At 37.6% G+C, this 21,841-nt stretch overlaps 1 protein-coding gene across 1 annotated transcript in view; it reads left to right on the forward strand.

The window, feature by feature from the left end:
- Positions 1-12,983, forward strand: part of RNF180 (ring finger protein 180) — a 190,050-nt gene extending 177,067 nt beyond the window's left edge. The window contains exon 8 of the mRNA XM_048220740.2: positions 11,466-12,983. Coding sequence (XP_048076697.1) covers positions 11,466-11,665 — 200 coding nt within the window. The 3' untranslated portion in view covers positions 11,666-12,983. The remainder of the gene's footprint in view (positions 1-11,465) is intronic.
- The last annotated feature ends 8,858 nt before the right edge of the window (positions 12,984-21,841 follow it).

A 21,841-nucleotide genomic window follows, 5' to 3' on the forward strand; every position in this document is an offset into this window, starting at 1 on the left:
CTTCTTACCAACTGGCAGAAAGACTGCTGTGATTTACTATACCATAACTGTAGTTGCGTCTTTTTTTTTTTTTTTTTGCAGTGCACATGAAGTAGAAGGACTTACTTATTATGGCTTAAAATAGATGAATATTAAATGAGATGTATACCTTACCAATTTTAACAGCTATTAGGAGTATTAGCTCATTAAAATTGATAGGATAAGATGAAAACATTTTCATGTTTCCAGATTTATAATTTGCCATTGAAAACTTTCAAATGCCTGAACAGATTAAAACTTCAAATTTTTACCGTACCAGTATTAGGCTGGTGTTACAATTAACCAAAGCAGCTCGAGGTACTTAAAATGGAAAAACTTCACAACTGTACTGGTAGTGAAATAGCTGAAATAAATGTTTTATAGCTACACTAGATATAATATAATCAAGGTTCTATACACAAATTTTATAGAATCTCCTATCTAAAAACATTTAATTTCTATCCCATTATTTTTTTCATTGCTACATTTAAATATCCTTTTTCTTAGAGAATACAATAATATATGACACAGAAACTGCTTTTTCTTTTGTTGCTTTTTCTGATCTGGGAAAATGAAAGACTATAAGGATAATTTCTCAAAATATACCAAACAGAATTTAAAGAGACTGATTCTAGAAACATGTATGATGCTTTTAAGTTATCTTACTCTACATTGCTTATGTGGTATGTCCTAAGAGTTCACACAGAACAAAAAAATAAATTAGGTTACGAGTTCATTGTTCTTAATTTAATTGTACTTAGCATATAGTGCAGTGTTGGTTTCAGGAATGGAATTCAGTGATTCCTCACTTACATACAACAGCCAGTGCTCATCACAAGTGCCCTCTTTCATACCTATCACCCACCTCCCTCCATCAAGCCTCAGTTTGTTCTCTATCCTTAACAGTCTCTTATGATTTCCCTCTCTCCTTTGTTTTTCCCATTCCCATGTTTTCTTTCTGAAATTCCATATATGGGTGAGATCATATGGTATTTGTCTTTCTCGGACTTATTTCCTTAGTCTAATACACTCTAGTCCCATCCACATCATTGCAAATGGCAAGATTTCATTCTTTTGATGGCTCTTTCTACAGTTTGTCTATTGTGGACATTGCTGCTATAAACAATGGGGTGCATGTATCCCTTCGAATCAGTATTTTTGTATCCTTTGGGTAAATACCTAGTAGTGCAATTGCTGGATCACTGAGTGATTCTATTTTTGAGGAACCTCCATACTGTTCTCCGAAGTGGCTGCCCCAGTTTGCATTCCCACCAACAGTGCAAGAGGGTTCCCCTTTCTCTGCTTTCTCGCCAACACCAGTTGTTTCTTGTGTTGTTAATTTTAGCCATTCTGACAGAAAACCATAGAACTCTAAAAGCAAATAGGCATGACACCAAAAGCATGAATACTAAAATAAAAAAATTGAACTTCACTAAATGCAGCCTACATACGTAGAAAATATTTACAAATATTTCATAAGGGCTTAATACCCAGAATATGTAAAGAACCGAGTAAGAAGACAACCCAATTTAAAAACTGGGCAGATTTGAATACACATTTCTCCAAAGATACACAAATAACTGATAAGTATATTGGGAGGTGCTCAACATCATTTGTCATTAAGGGGATGAATGCAAATGAAAACCACAGTGAGATCACACCTACTGGAACAGCTCGAATAACAAATGTTTTAACATAAAACACGTGTTTGTTTACAAGAATGTGGAGAAATAGGAATCCTCAAAGATTGGTGGTAGCCATGTAAAATGATACATCCCATGGCAAAAATACTTTGGAGTTTCCTCAGAAAGCTAAATATAGGATTACCATGACTTAACAGATTTACTCCTGGATATATACCCAAAAGAACTGAAGCCAGGGACTCCAAGAGATACTTGTATCCCAGTGTTTACTACAGGTTATTCATCATAGCCAAAAAATGGAAGCAATCCAAGTAGCCATAAACAAATCAGTGGATAAACAAAATGTGGTGTATACATACGATGGAGTATTATTTAGCCATGAGAAGAAATGAATTCATCATACCTGCTTACGGTATCAGTGAACCTTGAAAACATTACACTGGGTGAAATAACCAGACCCCGAAGGATGAATATTTTATGATCTGACCCATATAAGATACCTAGAATAGACAAATTCATTGAGACGGAAAGTAGATTAGAGGTTACCAGGGACTGAGGAGAATGGGAAATTATTCCTTAATGGCTACAAAGTTTGTGTCAGTGATAATGGTGGCACAACTTCGTAAACGTAATTAATGCTATTGAGTTGTATACTAAAAAATGGTTAAAATGGCAAATTTTATGTTAGATATTTTTTGCCACCATAAAAAAAAACCTTTTAAAAAGAAATCATGGTATTCATTTTTTACCTGGTTAACAGAAACAAAACAGTAGAATTTTTTTATGATTTTGCCTGATAACTTTATAAACTGCAGTTGACCCTGAACAACACAGATGTTAAGGTTGCCAAACACCCCCTATAGTTGAAAATCTGCACTTAAGTTTTGACTCCTCCAAGACTGCTAATAACCAACTGTTGACCAGAGGCCTTGCTGATAAGATACACAGTCCATTTGTGTATGTATTATATACTGTATTCTTACTATAAGGTAAGCAAGAGAAAATGTTAAGAAAATCATAAGGAAAAGAAAATACATTTACATAACTATATATATATCTGAAAATTTTTTTCATACGTTTCATATAGACTTCATATTGATTTTTTCATATATATGTGAAATATGTAAATATATATTTTTCATATATATAAAAATCCACTTGTGGGGCATCTGTGTGCCTCAGTTGTTTAAGTACCTGACTCTTGATTTCAGCTCAGGCCACGATCTCAGAGTCATGACATCGAGCCCCTTCATGGGACTCTGTGCTCAGCAGGGAGTCTGCTTGAGATTCTTTCCCTCCCTCTTCCCCCTCCCCCTGCTCACACTCTCTCTCTAAAGTAAATAAATCTATTAAAAAAAAAATCCACTTGTAAGTGACCCTGCACAGCTCAAATCCATGTTGTTTATGGGTCAACTGTAGATTGAGAATTAAGCAAGTATTGTAGAATCATAAGTAATCCACACATACTGTAACGTATTCATTAGAAAAAATTAATTTTGCAGGAGTTGTACATTTGACTATCTCCTGTATTTTTAGGATACCAAAGATGACATTTAAAATCCATTTTGTATTAGCTTTTCAAGTATATTAACAGAGTAACTCTATACCTACTTTTGACTATAAAAATATCACTCCACCTCTGCAAAAGCCTACTTCTATCAATCAACTTGGCACTATAAATGTCTTATGTAATATGAAAAAGACAGCAGTAAAATACTGTGCTTCAACCTTTTGTCTGTCCCAGCACGCATGAAGGATATCACATACATCTTTTTTTTTAAAGCATCTAACTACATGTAAGATGTAAGATGGGTAAGGCTGGAAGGTATCCTACTGTCCTCATTCATCATCTCCAGAAACTCAGTAAGAAAGGTAAAGTAACTTGCTCAGGATCACATAGTTGTTAACTAGCAGAACTGGGAATCAAACGGTCCCCAGATGAGAGAAAAAGAACTTGGTTTAAATCTTAATACAAGTTTCTTTATCTCCATAAGCCTTAATTAATTCCCTTATTGATAAAGAGAATTTGATGCTTATTGCAATGACTGTAAAATAAGAATCAATCAACAGTATTCTGTCATCATTGTTCATTCATTCCACTAGATTTTAAGCTCTGAGCATGCAGTGTGTCCATCTCGCTCAGTGATGTATCTGAGGGCTTTACCCAATGCTTGGCATATGATAGATGATTCTTTCCCTTTCAATGCTAATTTCAAAGCTCTCTGAACTAACCTCTAATGAATATTTTTTTTTTTAAGATTTTTTTTATTTATTCGACAGAGATAGAGACAGCCAGCGAGAGAGGGAACACAAGCAGGGGGAGTGGGAGAGGAAGAAGCAGGCTCATAGCGGGAGAGCCTGATGTGGGGCTCGATCCCATAACGCCGGGATCACGCCCTGAGCCGAAGGCAGACGCTTAACCGCTGTGCCACCCAGGCGCCCCCTCTAATGAATATTTTTTCTTAAGAACTACAAAATGCATCTCAAATACATTCATCATAATATTCCTTTCCTGCTAAAAATATGTTTGGGAGGCCTGATTTGAGACATTCTGAAAAAACAGGCTAATTATTCTATTTTCTGATGTCTTTCCTTATATACACTCACTCATCCATCCATTCAAAAAACACATTTAGTGCCCCATATAACTGTGAAAGTTGGTAAAATTGAAAAAAATATAATTGTTCACAATCTTTGTGTCTCTTAACAAGTCTTCAAAATAATGGAACCTAGTTTATGGTTTTTGATGGTGAATATAAATTTGAACCATATGGGGGGGGCAGGGAGTAATAGCCTTTATCTTTTGAGGTAAAATTGTTTTTACAAAGTGGCAGAAGTACCTGTTTGAGACTCTAGAATGCTTGTTCTTCTTTTTGTTTTTTCTCAATCTAATCCTGACTTGGAGATTTTCTTCACAGTCCTTTCAGACTCTTTAATTTCACACGATGAAATTTCTCCAAGAGCACTTTCCCACATGAAGGGAAAAAAAAAAGATTCAACGTTGGCAATTATCATCCTTTTCTTTATTAGCTTTACAGGTTATTTTGTGATTCTCAATCAGAATTCCTAGTGATGTTGAAATAATTTTCCCTTAACTCCTGAGTCCTCTGTTCTACATCACCTTAAGCTTTATGACTGAAGCTGATTGAGTCTGATATATTGGTGGCTGCTGGGGAGGAGGGAAAAAGACTGCTGCAGCCTCTCAAACTGATGAATGCTCTACCCAGAAGCAATGCACAGTATTGTGTTTGGTCAAGTTTCATGGCCATGCCTAACCTTCTCGGGGGCAGGGGAAGTGCAAAATATTTCTGCAGAGCCCTAAATGTACCACAATCATGCAAATTTTAGTCCAATATATTTGAAAACTTGGACAGAATGGATACTGTTCTATAAAAATTCCAAAACCAACTTAAGAAAAACTTGGAAAACAATAGGCCAGCAATTAATAAACTGGTACAACTAGTAAAGAATTGGTATTTAAAAATTTACCCCCAGATCTGAAAAGAAAACAGGCCCAAATGGTTTTACAGGCTAGACTTACCAAACCATCAAAGATTTTAATTTTATGCACATTGTTTCAGAGAGTTAAAAGGACAAAAGACTGTCCAGGTTGAGAACTCTTCAGGGTCTCAGATTTACCCTGTTTGCAAAAGGTATTAAGATTCCTGGGTCAGAAACAAAGGATGGTCTGTTACAGCAATAGCCAAAACAGCCCAGTTGGTGATGGATACCTGAGCCCTCTTTCTCAGACGACATTACAGATAGGACCAGGTGATACCTACACACACACTGGGGTGTGTTACCTGGAGAGCTCTGAGCTTATAAAATTCAGGGTTTTTTTGTTTTAAGAGAGAGAGTGCAAGCAGGGTGTGGGGGGCAGAGGGAGAAAAAAAATCTTAAGTAGGCTTCATGCTCAGCGCAGAGCCCAATGCAAGGCTCAATCTCACGACACTGAGGTCATGACCTGAGCCTAAATCAAGAGTCAGATATTCAACCATCTGAGTCACCCAGGTGCCCCAAAATTCAGGCGTTAAATATCCTATGTTCTAAGGCTACAATCAAACCTTCCCAGAGGGCAACATCCCATCTGCCAAGACTGCATGCTCTAGGAATATCTTTCAAAAAATAGTACAGAATAGAAGCAGTCACTACTTCTGTTTGCAAGATATGCAGACACACAGAGACCCATGCGGAATTGTCACTTATTTGCCAGCACATTTTATAAAGCCAATAAAATCATGATATAAACCAGGCAAAAATAACATAAAATAGAAAATTGTACACCAATTTTCCTTACAAACATAGGCATAAAAATTCCATATAAAATATAAAAAGTTGAATTCATCAGTATATGAAAGCGAGTAACATGAACACATAGAATTTATCCTAGGTATGAAGGAATTATAAAACATTGGCAAACCTAGCACTTGAATTCATCACTTTAATAGATTATTCAGCATTTTAAAAAATCTGTGTGAGTTCATCACATTAACAGATTAAAGAAGAAAATCATATGAACATCTTGCAAGATACAGAGAAACTATTTTGACTTGACCAACTGGTTATGTTTAATACTGGCACAAGGATCCAAACTTTCTGATCTCTTGGTGAGAATGATTTTCCCTGCACTGTACTTTTCCCCCCCCAATATATTGAGGAAGAAAGAGTATGAAGTTTGTCTTCACTATGTTCTTTACTGTAAAATAGCATAGTTAGAAGGTACTAATATTACTACTCTTTAAACCATATCTGAATACCAGACTATTATTAGTTTATCACCAGTAGTAGGTTGTGGTTAAGTAGTACCTGTGGTTAAGGTAAAAGTGACTTCCTGGTGCAGAATCTCTGACTCCATTCGTTCCAAATTCTCTTGGAATAAAGTAGTTGTCTATATTACGATATATACATTCACTATTATGATGGTTTTAGGCGTACTGTCTTCTAGGCCATGCATTTTAATGGGGGCAAAGGTTGGTTTGGTGGGGCCATCAAAAAATCCTAGACAATACATTGGTTTGTGGCCCTAAAAAGCTTACCTATACCTGAAAAATCTTATTCTTTCCTTTTTATTTTCTCTCAGTAGGAAGAAATTAGGTTTAAGTTAATTTATTGATTAGAATACATAAATTTAACTTTTTCCCCTTATGGGGTTGCTAATTAAAAAAAAAAAGATTGAGGAACACTGTTCTAGACTCATAGTTTCTTAAAACAGGAACTGTGTCTTAAAATGTCTTTGAATCCTCAACCACTAACAGAGAGTAAATATACTCTCTATCAGTGTTGAACAGATCTCATAGTTTGATACCCTGACAGTCTACTTAAAGTTAGCCACTGCCTTGAAGCAATCAACTCATACTTGAAAGAAACAGTTAGACACCATCTTGTTTGAACCATCAATGGTCGACTCATTGATTTATTTAGAAAAGACAGACGTAATATGAAGAACAAGCTCTGGCAAGAAAAGGCAGCTTCTTCCTCATATTAATGGTAACAATAGAATCATGTAAGAAGAAAAATCTAACAATCACTGAGCCTTTATAATGGACCAGGCCTGTGCTTTATATGTGTTAATTCATCTAATCCTCATGACAGCCCAATGAATTAGGTCCTTCCATCGTAATCATTTTACAATGGAATCAGTTACTAATTACTGGAATTAATCACTGGCTAGTATTCTGGCAATTTTTCTAATGTCATAATCTATCTAATACTTACCAAGTAACAATATCTATGATGTGATTTTCCTTTCATCAGATTTTGATTGAGAAATTGCAATCATCCTAATTTAGAGCATTGGAAATTACAAAATTGTTACAAAAACCTACTCACTAACACCCTACTTGAAAAAAATTTCAGTGGTGCCTGGGTGGCTCAGTGGGTTAAGTGGCTGAGTCTTGATCTCAGGGTCATGAGATACAGCCCTCATCAGACTCCACTCTGGATATGGCTCCTGCTTAAGATTCTCTCTCTTCCTCTGACCCTCCCCACCCCCTCCCTCTCTCTCCCTTTCTGTCTCGCTGTCTTTCCCAAAAAAGAAAAACAAATAAATTAATATTAAACAAGCAATGATCCTTATTCACCTTACCTGTAAAAACTTATTGCCTGAGCCATCCTGGGTCGCCATCACTTTCTGGTGCTCAAAGCTGAAAATTAGCATTAATGAGGACACTTTTAGAATGAAAAGAGCTCCATCAGTAGTTATACCAGGACAACAAAGGTAAACTGAGACTGTCCTGGGGACACCAGCACATATGATCTCCCTACTCATAATGCTTCATCTTTTGTGCCATGTCTTCTCTTAGCCTTACTTTTTTCTAAGGCTGTTCCATTAATATCATTCCTTTGACCCAAGCAACTGAAACTTGAATCTAAACATCTAAGGTTTATAAATAATCCTTTAGGTCAGTGACTAACATAATTAAAAAAAAATCACTTATATAATAATAATTTCCAATAACAGTGCTACCTGTTCTCCAGCCTCTATTTGTGAAGAAGCTTTTGAAAAGGAGTATCAACTACCTTGGGAATATTTGTGTTTATGTGTTAGGCTAATTTTTTAATGTAAGAAAAACTCTTCCCACTTCCCCTCTCTCCTACACCCACAGAAAGGCCCTTTTTTTCTCTTAAAATAATGACTACAGTTTAGAGGATGGTGGTTAGTTTTAAAAACCTGTTGAGATTGAAATCCCATTAATATGCTTTTCAAAAAAAAAATACCCCCCAAGTAGGGTACACAGCAATCCACTAGAATGTGGGAAGAGAACATAAAAAAATTTATTGTGTTTAAACAGGAGAAAAGTCAAGCTTTACTAATATTGAGTGAAGACTAATAGTGGCATTCTTTCTTAGATGTTGTGATGGTACGTGATGTTGGCTGAAGAAAACTGGAAGTCTAATGACCCAGAAGGGCTGACTTCATTAGTGTGTTTTCTATGTGTTACAATATGTTGAAGTTTGCATATGCCCAGTTAAATGGATTTTACATTATATTACCTAGTTTTAGATAAATACCAGTGTAAAGTACACAAGAGACGTAATAATTCTATAAAGATAATAAAGCAAACAAAAAAGTAGAGGTGAAGAAACATCCCATCGTAAACGTTTTGTGAGCTGTAAAAATTAATAATTAAAAAATCAAATGTTATAGGAAATCAGCCAAAAACATTATGAATTATTAAAGACCTATTTGAAATATGGCCCTCTAATTTATTCTAAAATATCATTTCCCCTTTATCTCATCCTTTTTAATTTCATGTTTTAAATCTACATAATACAAGTAAATATAATTTACCAAAAATTATAAAATATTGATGAAAGTAACTGGAAAAGACAACTAAATGGAAAGCTATTGCATGTTCATTGATTACAGTAATATTAAGATGTCCATAAAACTTAAATACGTACAATTTTTATTTCAAAATATAAAACATAATCTAGAATTGTCCTTGATCGAAGAAGTCTGACCTTAAATACTACTACCCAAGTGAGTGTAACCTTGCCATCAAAATAAGCTGCCTGATCTAGAGCGTAGTAGTTAATGTTCTTCCAGAACATTATGAACCAGAATCTGCTTCAAGCTTGAGCCTCACAGAACCTTTATCACCAGAGTTGCTTTCCCATAGTTCATTGTATTGTCCCCACTAACACTAATAAGCACAGAAATACTTACTTAAAGTAGGCATTAGTAAGTAAAAACCAAAGATTATGATCAGATTATCGGTCCTTTGAAACTACATATTAGTCAGCCAACAGAAAGAGGCTGCCAACAGAAAGAGGCTGCCATTGGGCAAGCTCATACTCAAGCTCTAAATAATCCGCATGCACATATTACACAGAAAAAAGGACAGTATGCATCTGTATCTCCATCTCGGTCTATCTGCATTCGCCTCCATAGGTTCTAAGCGCGTGTACGTCTCTGTAGATACAGACACCTAGTCCTAAGTTCCCTCCATAGCTCTCCTGCCGCACTCGGTCCTTCTTCCAGGTTGCTTTATATGCAGATCTACCGATAGCTTCTGCAGACAGAATGGAAGGGTCTACTTCATTGCCTGAAAACAGAGGGTATCATGTCTGAAACATGACTAGCCAGGTTGGTCTCAGGACAGGTGCAACTTCAGCATTGTCTAGGAAAGCCATGTGGAAGAATGGCTGCCTTAATAAGGTGGGAGGAAGGCTGTGTCAGAGTGTTTGGAAGACCTTTGTACCCTTGGTGGTGGCACTTGTGCACACGTTACGTAGAGCTAAGAGTGGTGCTGCAGCCACCTGGAGTCCAACGCCAGCCACCCCAGAGGAGCCTCAAGTCCAGGAGCCTGTACTGTCCAGTGGGTGCCTCTGCCACACCTGCGAGCTTTCCAGGGCGCTGGCTTCTGTGCAAACATTAGACGCCACTCTGGAAAATAACCTGTCAGAGAAGGTGTCCACGTGGAAGCTGGTGCAACTATGGCTAATGGGTTGTTGGTGGTAGCATTTGAGGGTGAAGCCCCAGGGGCTTTGATCTGCACGGATATCCTCGTCCAACTGTACAACACTGGGGTCCCACAAAATGATCCTGTCACCCTCTGATCACCCTGGCCTGAGAATCAGGAACCCTAATGTCTACAAGACATCTGCTTAGGACTTACAGGCTGCTTCCAGTCTTGCTGATCTTTACTCTCAGGCACTGACTGGTGCCTACCCTCACAGCAGGGACAAAAAAATGCACAAAAGAAACACATAGCAGTGCAAACAGCCATTTGGCCTGATCAGCTAAAATCAGGACTCAGCACTTAGACCACCTAGTCAGTTTCATGGCTTCCCGAAATGCTCTCCTCTAGGAGCCCCCTCCAGCGGTCTACTGCACCCTTTGTAAAGTCCCCCCGCGCACGTGTTTCCTTGTGCTGTAAAGCGGTTCTCAAACAACCTCAGCTAAAAACTGAGATCAAAGAGCCCCCAGCTGCCTGGGAAGGATCCCATGGTGGTGTGCCCACGAGATGTTCCCTTCATCCATATAGATGATGTTTCCTTTAGCTGAGGCCAGTGGTTTTTCTGGTACCAAAACGTAAGCACTGACAAGTACACACACGAACTCACACGTACCATTATTAAATACTGACGGACTGCATTAATTCCTGGTGTAATACACACCCCGTGCATTTTCTTCCCGGTTGTTACTACATTATCACTAACTTACTTTTGAGATTTGCTTTTTACATACCAATCTCCTTAAGTAAGCCTGTGCTTTAAAATTTATAAAAATTAAAGCTACATTTTGTTTCAGAGGTGTACTATTTTGTCTGTCCAGTTTTTTTAGTGCTACAACAAGAGATATTTCTCTGGTAGAATTTTGTTCCAATACCAATGAAAGTCTCCAGGTATGAGGTACGAGGTTAAGTTGGTGATCACAAGTTCCAAGGAGCAGTCATGACAATACACCCTGAATCAAATTTAGAAGTTGCTCTCCTGTGAAAGTAATTTAAAAATTGGTGAGGATCAATTATGATCAAGTTATTAGATGGTACAGATGAGCAATCAGAGAGCCAAGAGATCAAATACCTTGCCCAAGAAGGTGACAGAACAAGGACAGTCTCCTGACTCCATACCCCACACTCTTTGCTGATTTTACTGACCCTGCCCTTAAAACCTGTAACTAAAAGAGACTTCTGACAGTTAGTCATCACTGAAAGAAAACTGTCAGGAAAGAACATCTCACTCACTGAAATCGAGATGCGCTCTGTTCATGGTACCAGTGTCCCTAATGCAGCTTCCCTTCTCAGCACGTATCTAAATTCCGTGAGCTTTAAAATGACGTGTCCGTGCATCTTCTAGGTTTCCACAGACGTGCAGCCCCAGTTACAAGAAGGCAGTTCCCACATGGTGCACATCGGATGGATTACCTGCACTTTGAGGATGACAGCCGTGGATGGTGGTTTGACATGGATATGGTGATCATCTATATTTATTCAGTGAACTGGGTCATTGGATTCATTGTTTTCTGCTTTCTTTGCTATTTTTTCTTTCCGTTTTAGGAATTTTCCTATCTTACTACAGTTGAACAATCACAAATGATGTAGATAGCGATTAAACCTTTTTAAAATGTACTTTGAAGTTTTTATAATGTTGCATTATATAAATTGTTGGTGTTTATAGAAAGTATGAGAATGGACTTATTTATTAACGTTTTTCATGTAACGAACTACAGTTTATTCAGGAGCTAGTCTGTCTAGCACTTAGCAAGAATGCACTATTAATTTCATAATTCCTCCTGGTTTAGGATTTATGGGTTCTAATATTACAATACCGCTTTTATACTTAATTGTAAAGACTGAGGTTTTCCCTCCACTGAAAAGTAGTAAAAATACAAAATGCAATGATAATCTGGGTAGATAGTATCTTTGCTGAAAAAGTATTTAGTCAATCACCACTTATTGTTAGACAAATTATGTGCATTAAGGAGAAATTATATTTTCTGGGAACTAATCTAGGCAGGGTATATTCAGTTTTGGTTTCCACTTATCTCTACTTATTTCCTGTTCTATTATCAAAAAAGCTGGCTATTCTTTTTATAGACCTAATAATAGCATTAGTGCAACATTTTTAATTATTATAACAGAATAGTAAATGCAAAAAACCTGAACCCCCCCCAATAGACAGAGAACTATATTAATACATTCAAAATAGCAGGATTACTCACCTGAAGAAATAAAATACTTACTGATTTTCAGTAGTTTAAAAGAGCAATGCATGTCTAAAATGTAACTAATTTAGTGATTTAACAGAGAGATTGTCAAATATATTGTAAATGTGCAATAAAGAGTGGCTTTTACATTTTTTTCTTTGTTACTAACTTAATATCTGGAACAAGGAATTGATGGAAATTGGCTTATGGATATATACGAAGAAAACCTGGCATTTCTTCTTATTTATTATTATAGTATCATAAGCCTTGGAATTGGTTTTTCCCTTAATTAAAAAAAAAAAAGTAAGGAAATCTGAATTATTCCAGAATAGGAAACAGCACAAGTATCCCAATTTCAGGAGAGAGAAAACTAAGGCACAAAGAAGTAAGCTTGTTTATTTCCATCACTAAGGCGGTCTTTGTGTAACCTATGAGGAAAGTGTTGATTATGAGCTACTAATCCAACATTCCTGCACTGTGTGGTCATATATCTGATATTGCAGTGAACATATGTTTACACAAGGGAAGTGAAACTGTCATGGCACTAAAAATATCACCATCCAAACAAATTGTGACTGATGAGGCTTCCAGAGTTCAGTCTAGAAAAAGTCCAAATCTGGCATAATTACTACTAAGTGTATTTGAATAAAAGCACCTATCTGATGGTATGTGATGTTCTCTTTTTATTCTTACACTGTTACTGTGTTTAAAATTAGATCTGTGAAAGAAAACAGTAGTGTGCATTAGACACTATCAAATCTAGAGAGCAGAAAACTAAATAGTTTAGAAACATCAATTTTTGCTCACATAGCAAAATAGATAAATTATGCTTGTAGTCCAGTGACATTTAACTAATATCTTGGTAAAACAATGTTTTTGAAAAGCTCAGTATTACCTTACAAAAATAAAAATCAGTATTTATAATAACTTATTGCTCAAAGTGGAGGTAATACGTGTCAGGACTGAAAAATTAACAAAACACATATGGGCGGGGGGCAATATTTTAAGAACTTTAAAATGAACTACAGCCATTTCCTAAGCAATTCCTGGCTTATCATCTCTAGCAAATATGCTTTCGTTCATTCCTAAATTTGAAAGTTGATTATAAGGGTACCTGGTTGACTCAGTCAGTCAAGCGTCCGACTCTTGATCTCAGCTCTGGTCTTGATCTCCGTGAGTTCAAGCCCTGCACTGGGCTCCCTGCTGGGCATGGAACCTACTTAAAAACAAACAAACCAGTGTCGATTATAATTATACATGAAGCAAAACTAGTAGTATAATAGATACAGAATGCTCAAAGAAATAGATTTGATTCCCAATATGAACATAGTAGCTCAGTGATATCAGTTTATAGATATTTATCTACAAACTAAATACAGATAAAGATAATACCCTTAAATGAATAAAATACCCTCTTTAAAAAAAAAAAAAGCATAGTCTGGAGGAACATTCTAAATGGATATGAATCTTAATAACTTAGTCTGAGAATAACATCATTTGGCATATTAAAATTAAAAGCAAATTTAGAAAATTATAGATTTCTAATTTTACTTTAAGATATTTAAATTGTATGCAAATGGAGCTACAAGCTGAGAAATATTAAGAAGTGCAGCATTTCCTAGAACTACCAATTTATTAGAAGCCAGATAAAACCTGAGATGAAAAGAAACCATTTTCTTTCGGTATCTGTCACACAGAAACCATTCAATAGATGATTAATAAATTTATAGCAAAATAAATTAAAATTTATAAATACATGAATGAGCTTTAGAGTGAAACAGATTATATGTTGTTCTTGTTTCGCATCTTTCACAGTATCAGTCACATAAAAACTCATTTTCCAATAAAGAACAAAGGAAAAAAAGAAAAACATCCTAAAAGTAATGGAGTATATGTGCCCTAATTAATATTATTTAATAAGGTTTAATTTTCTAAGCTATCACTATCAACAATTTCTATTTCTACAGAGCTTAATTACTGTGAAGGTTAATTTTAAATACTCTCACACATGCGTTTAAAAAGTGCCCAGTTACATTTCCAGATTCTCTCAGCAGGTAATTTATTTCTTGATTGTAAAAAAAAAAATGAATTCACAAACTAAAATCAGTTCATTTGATACTCAGTAGAAGGTAAGGAAATCTAAGTTAGACAAAACATAGAATCAGAATTTGTTGTACAAAGAATCACCAAATTCAAGAATGAAAAAAAAAAAAAAACCACATACTATTTCTCAGCCTGCTGTATTACTAATGCCCCTCTGGTATCAAATGCTCAGTGTAACAACAAAGCCACCATTACTTCCGTTTCTGCCTTGGAATCTTACTTCCAAGGTACTCAGAATGGCATGGCCAAAAAAAAAAAATCCCAATTAATAAAGTTATCACTTAAATGCCTTCTCTTTGAGTAAACGAAGATATTTTTAAAAATCTGGTTTCCTCGGGATCATTTGTTAAGGAATGCCCTAGAGAAGAGAATACACTGAGTAAATGCAATGACAGTCGGTCTTTGACTCTTCATAGACGCTGCGGTTGACTGCAGAGGACGCCAGCATATAGCACAGTGGTCCTCGGGTTCTGAAGATCTTAACACGCTCAACTTTGACTTTCTTAAAAAGTTTCTGATTTTCAGTAATTCTCAATGTATGCATTCAGTAAGTTCTGTCAGTGTATCCTTTTCTCCAGGATGCCTTCGTTTTCCTTTTTTACTGAAGACAACACCTATATGAAGAATCGCTTTTATGCATTTTTAGTTTTTACACAGATCTTAAGAGAAAGATCGTATCTTCAGGCCATGGTATTAACATCCTTTGAGAATAGTATGTGTCTACTGCAATGTGCTTTTATTTATCTTATAATCATGCTTCTGTTACAGGGTCAGAAAAACAAATACTTGACCATTCCCACTCTTGTTCAGATCTCTCACATCATGCAATAGAATATGAGAATCATTTTTCTTATTTCAACACTTCTCAAGATAGGTCTTGGACTGTTATCCCAAGTGTATGGTTACTTCTCCTTACATACCTATCAATAAGTTAAGTGCTGTTAAGACACGGTCCTCAGTTTCTCCTACTCTTTCACATTTTTATAAACCTGAGAGCCTCACCCAAAGAGTATCTAGTAAGTACACAGACTCCCCAGTAAGTGGCATTTTTCTTACTGACAGCAGAGCGAGACAGGTTATTGCTCTTGTAAGAACCAGGTTAATATTTTCATTGCTTTCCATGTGTCACCTTGTCTACCAACAAAACCATTAAGAGGACAAGGGAAGTGAAAAGGATCATGTTTATTTATGGAATTGCTCTTAGATACTTAGCTGGTCACATTAACATATTAACTACTTTAATCTCCTCCGTACTCTTTCGATAAGGTGAGGTTAACCTCATGTTATAGATGAGGATGAGAAGTGATGTGACCCAAGTCACACGAAGTTAAAAGTGCTTGATTTATCTTCATTTCCGACCGATTTCGAGACCTGTGCTCTATACTGTCAGTGGCATCTGATAAAATTTGATGAAGTTGGATATTCACTGAAGACTCTTTGGTAATAATACTGCTAAAGGTGCTTTGGGAATATAAGAGATGATCTGAATCCAGAATGCAGGAATGAACTACTTGCACTCTGTCTGTAACAGTTGTCATTGCTTATACCAGTGAAAACCAGTATCGCTAGGACACTGTATAATACGCAGTACTACATGCGCTAAGAACTTCCACTCTGTTTGCAAACTGAGATTGGTTTGTCGTGGTTACCTTTATTGAGAAGCATTCTGAGGTTCCATCTTGGCCCCAAGAAGAAAAGTGCCCTGGCCCACTGGTGACGTCCCTCAAATATGGGGGAACGAGATTGCTGCAGACGAACTGATCCATGTCAGCTATTCGGATAAGGCTGCAGAAGGGCATTCAGGTTTTGGAAGCAGGTCTTACCATTTGCTGAGGGAACAAGAAAAGTGTAGTGAAGTGACTATAGTTAATAACACCATGATATACACTAATTTAGGTATGAGATGTAACTAATAGTAAGCTACAGTCCTTTACTTTTCATTTTGCCTTAAAACAGAAGATTAATAGGTAGCTGGTTGTGAATTCCATAGAGGATTTTTAAAACATAATGGTGTAGCTACAGTGTAATTTAATTTTCTCATTTTAGAAAAAATTTAACCTGTCATTAAAAAAACAAAAAGTAGATAGTCCTGATTCACAAGTTCTGCAGGACTAAATGGATGCTACTGGAAATGTCTATTCTGATCCCAATATTTGAAGGTAAGTATAGTGTAACCATCAACCTAGATCAAAAGTGAACCTCAGCATTACCTTTTTTTTTTATAATGATTTTTTATTATATTATGTTAGTCACCATACAGTACATCCCCGGTTTCCAATGTAAAGCTCGATGATTCATTAGTTGTGTATAACACCCAGTGCACCATGCAATACGTTCATATACCCACATTAAGTCTTGTTAAAACACCTATTTTTCGGAAGGGCTGGGGTAGGCTTGAAGTTTCCGCATTGCTAATAAGCTACCAGGTGGTGTGGATCTGCTGGCCCATGAGCCACACTTAGAAAAACAAGCAACTCAAAAAACCTCAAGTGGGGCTTGCATTCCTGTCATTACGGTAAGTGTTCCCACAGGATAAATTTCTCATTGTTTTGGCATTTGAGATTTGTACTATACCAGTTATCCAATATACGGGAATTATAATGAGTTATGCTATAATTTTACACAAATCTATTGAATAAACTTCTGAAATTACTTGGTGGAAGCAATATGTAAATAGTTTATTTAAAGTCCACAAATCAAACCCCCCCCTTTTTTTTTTAGGAAAAAATTTGTTTCTCCTCTTTTCCCTATTTTCTCCCAGTACCCACACTTTGGCCTTTATAACTCTATCTAGAATCTCTTCAAAGAGAACAAACGTTATCACTAATAACACCACATCTGGAGATCTATAATAGACTGCGACATCTCTTCTTACCTCAAATTCTTACTATTCATTACGACTGCACAAATCAAGAGAACTCCTTACCATCCTGAGTTATAGTACTAAAATTTTCTTAACCTTTCTTTCCTCATTTTCCTCACCTATAAAACTATGCTCCATAAAACAGACCTTCACAGGATTCCTCTGGGCTAAAATTCAGTTCACAAGAAAATGAGGAAACAGACCTAAAAGTTCTTTGAGAAACAGTTTATGCAAAGACAAAGCGGTATTTACCAATTATTTAGAAAGAGCCAAGTTATTTAACCTCTCTACTCTTTTTTCTTCATTTGTAAAAAGGAAAAGGAAAAAAAAATAGTATTGTGGCTTAGAGCCAGTGCTAGGGAAAGCAAGCACTCAGTAAATGTGTTCCTCTTTTCCTTCCCCCTCTTTAAACTCTTACTTTCAAAAAGGCCATAGGAAGGGTCTTATTTTTTTTTAAGATTTTAATGGGGTACAAATGCCTTCTTATTGCTCATGCGCGAGTAGAATCCTTCATTACCACCAACTAAATCATACATTCCCTTAAGCTGACAGCCACAGTGCAGCAAAAAATGGAGTCATTAAGTGGGCCATTAGGCAAAATTGAATAACAAGTGTGCTAGCCAACAGAATGAAGGGTTGCTTCTATTCTTTCGTGGGTCCCACTTCGTTTGAACCAAAGATTAGGAGCATCAATGCACTTGGCTACTGGCACGTGGCCATACAGAGAAAAGCATCTTACTGAGAACCTAAAGCAAATACTTCCTGCTGTATTTACAAAACTGTTCAGAAGGTTCAGGAATGATTTCCTATATTGGATGTTATCCAGGAAGTTTTACGTTTGGTAAAATAAATATCATGCTTGGCATTTGTTTTCTTCACATTTAAAATGATACTGATGATACCTACCTACCAAATTTGAATCGCAATGTCGTTTCTTGTAGCATCTAACATACTACGTACTGTGTTTTAGTACCATAAACTCAGTCCTCCAGTAGTGCTCTGAATCCTCTTGTGCACGGGTACCGTTGAGAGGCAGCATGCCGTTCCATGCCAATCCAGAGAAAATGGGGCCTCCCTTCCTTACAGTTACGACTTCATGTAATAGTGCTATCATTTAATAATCTAGCCAGTAAATCGAACATTCACCCGGAGTACATCACTGAGCCCTATCTCTGGTCATAAACCTGAGAATATCATACCAAATTATCCTGAAGCTCAAACAGCTCTTATTAGATTTTCTCCAAAAAAGAGTTTATACATACATGGTAAAGATGACAAAGGATTTATAGACTACTTACATAATTTTCAACTATCATTAAAATATTTCTTTACATAGGCTACTAATTCTTGATATAATAAGGGCAATTTTTAAATATTTTGAAGTCAGTCCAAAGCTTATATTTTACAGGCACTAAATAGTTTACAACATACTCCACCGTGTTTGGTTGCCTAATATAGTAACAGTCTTCAACTAAGAACAAGTTGTTTTCACTAAATCTTCCTTCTAAGTTTATTTTTCTTGGAAATTGGAATAGGTTTCCTCATAGAAAAAAAAAATTGTAATATTTGGATTCCCACATTAATCCACAAAATTTCATATAACCCTATATAACGTATTAGAGGCGAAGCACTCGCACAGCTCTTCAGCTGCACCCAAGCACCACCAGAGCACGACTGTCCTTCCGTCTCGCTCAGACACCTGGAAGACGTTTATTCCAGTCAACAGCCACATCCACCCCAGATGTAATAAGGTGGTGGATAAAGAAAGGAAAATCCTCCTTGTAGTCACCAGCACGTAAAAAGCGTCTCTGTACAATAAAAAGACTTAGATTCATGCTGTCACAGAAACGTATACTGTGAGCGATGTATGTAATTTTAAATATTCTAACAGCCGCATCTAAAAGTGTAAAGCCACATTTTAATAATGTGCTTCACCTCCTTACATTCAACGTGTTACCATTTTAACATAGAATTAATATTGCGTTTTCGGTATTAAGTCTTCAAAACCCAGTATTTATTCCACACGGCGTGTCTCCATGCCGACGAGCCCAGCCTAGCCGCGTGTCAAGTGCTCCGCTGGCAGGTGTGGCTAGAAGCTGGCTGCTGCACTGGGCAGCAGAGGCTTTCGGTCAGGGAAGAAAACTCAAGACGCATATTGCGTGATGGAAAAGGGAACTTATTTAGGCAGGAGACCTTACGCAACTGGGGGAAGAGCTGGGAAAGTGAAGTCTAAGAAGAATTGAAAAATCAAAAAATCTTCCTGAAACATTAGAAAAGGGAAGTTTCAGGAACGTGTGGTAGGTCAGCCGATGCAGCCCTTAAAGTGGGCCACAAAGGGGAGCTGGTGGCCGTAGAGCCCCTGGCTCCGTGCCGTGGTGTCTGTTAACCCGCAGCGCAGCCCAGCTGGTGAGCCCGGGCCTCCCGGTCAGAGAACCAGCAGTCCAGACGAGCTGAGTGCAGGTCAGGAGAAAAGCACAAGCTGCAACCTGCTGGCCCCTCTCCATCAGCCTCTCGTCGCCTCAGACCCCAAAGACCTTCAGAATGTAACGGCAGGTCGTGCTTCTGCTTTTCATATCTCAGGAAACTCTCTACCTGACACCACGTAGGAAAGGAATTCCGGGGAAAGTATCATGAGCTTCGCTTACCAGGCATAGTACAAAACCACTACAGTGGAACCATACAGAAAAGGACTCTGGGCTACATAGTTACAGCTTCGCCAAGCTGACACAGTAGAAAGCTCTACAGCCAAATGGGTCTAACTGATGGCAGAGTCAGCCGTAGACCGAAAGTCACCCGTTACCCAAACATTCGTATGGGTGCGTCTGCGTAACAGGAGGAGGAACGAGCATCTTCGATGATAAATGTGTACCCGATACTATCATGTTTGTATATAGGATCGTATTTCTCACCACAACCCTGAAAGACTTCTGTTGCTACATCCATTTTATAGACAAGAAAATCAGAGCTACAAGAGGTTAGGTAACTTTTCTAAAGTCACACAGCTACAAAGTGGTACCGCCAAAAGGCAAACCTAGACATGCCCACTTCTTGAGGCTGTTTTCTTTTCATTATATCTAAGAAGTCCGATTCCTAATTTAGGGACTTTAACAGTAACAAAACAATTCACAGGTATCCCCCCTCAGTGGAATTGTTAGGGGTCCAGTGTTCTGTAGGTGTCAAGACACCCCTTCCAGTACTGAGTGGTACTAGAGTAAGAGAAGGTCCTTCAACAGGTCCACACTGCGCGCAAACTGCTGTGTCGTTTGAGCCATCTGACCCAGCACCTCCGAGGGCGCTTGAACCGTCAGAGATAGATGGGACTGTTTAAAGCTTCTGACAAGTTCCGCAGGTAGGTCACAGCACAGACCCCTACGATTTTCGACCAAAGCCACACCATCCTCTGGGGAGAACTATTCTTTTGAGAAACAACTTTTGGGCCTTAATAGAGACTGATCATGTGACCATGGGCCACGAAGTTGCCACGACACCTGAGATACCTCAGTGGTGCATATAAAACTCACCCTTGAGGAAGCCCTGAGGGCCCGAGTCGCTTGCATGAGGAAGTAGCCCAAGTGTCCATGGTCGCTGTTCCTGCTACATTTTCTTCACCCTCTCAGCTCTTAACTCTGTCTTCCTGTCTAAGCCCAGCTGACTGAGGAAGAGACTCAGGCCTGATGGACAAAGGGTTCTGCGTGATTTGCGGGTACCATCCCAAGGTGGACAGCTAAAACTCTCCAGCCTTACTCTGGTCATCCCCGAAAGACAATGGTAAGGGGACATCCTCCCAGGGTGCTGAAATTCAAGCCGTGCTCGAGGCTGTTCATTTCTCCTGTAAGAAGGTAAACGTCTATACTGATCAATCAGCTGTGATATGCCATTGTTCATATAAATATTAGCAAATATTTTTATTTTGGCCTTATCCTATTATCATCTAACATAAGAAGTGTTCCTAATAGCTAACTTTCTATCACAAGATATACTGATGACAATTAATCTCAGTATTTAAATTACAAAGGAGTAGAGGAACATCACTCAAGGACTTTGTTTCTTGTTCTGGAAAGAGCCGGCACGTTTGCAGTAGTATATGAAACAGCTTTATCATGTCAGGCACTATGGTTTAAGGACATCGTTTACTAAGGTGACAAGAGGCTAGCTGTGATGGCTTTGAGGGGTGTCAACGTGGTGAGGCTAAATTACATTCCCCAGAATTCTCCTTCCCCCATGTAAAGTCGACCTGGTAAAGGGCTATGGGTCCCTTTAGGGGAAGACTGGGAGAAAGACTAACACTATATATATTTTTGGCAGTGTGGCAGGTTATCGGGGGTCTGTAACCAGCTCAAATCTGGAATTTATGGAAGGCACTGACTCTCTGCTTTGGTAATTTAAGTCAGACTTCTGCTCAGAAGACTTAGAACTCCTCTGCTTATATGGATCAAGTAAGAATTTAATAGAATGGTCATCTGTTTCTGCTCTGGAAACTTCATGATAACCGGCCAACCCCACAAATCTCTGTAAGTCAGACGAGTCTGATTGCCACTTTGACTCCACTGTTAACCATGC

The sequence above is a fragment of the Ursus arctos genome, unplaced genomic scaffold (assembly GCF_023065955.2).
Source record: "Ursus arctos isolate Adak ecotype North America unplaced genomic scaffold, UrsArc2.0 scaffold_5, whole genome shotgun sequence".
Lineage (NCBI taxonomy): Eukaryota > Metazoa > Chordata > Mammalia > Carnivora > Ursidae > Ursus > Ursus arctos.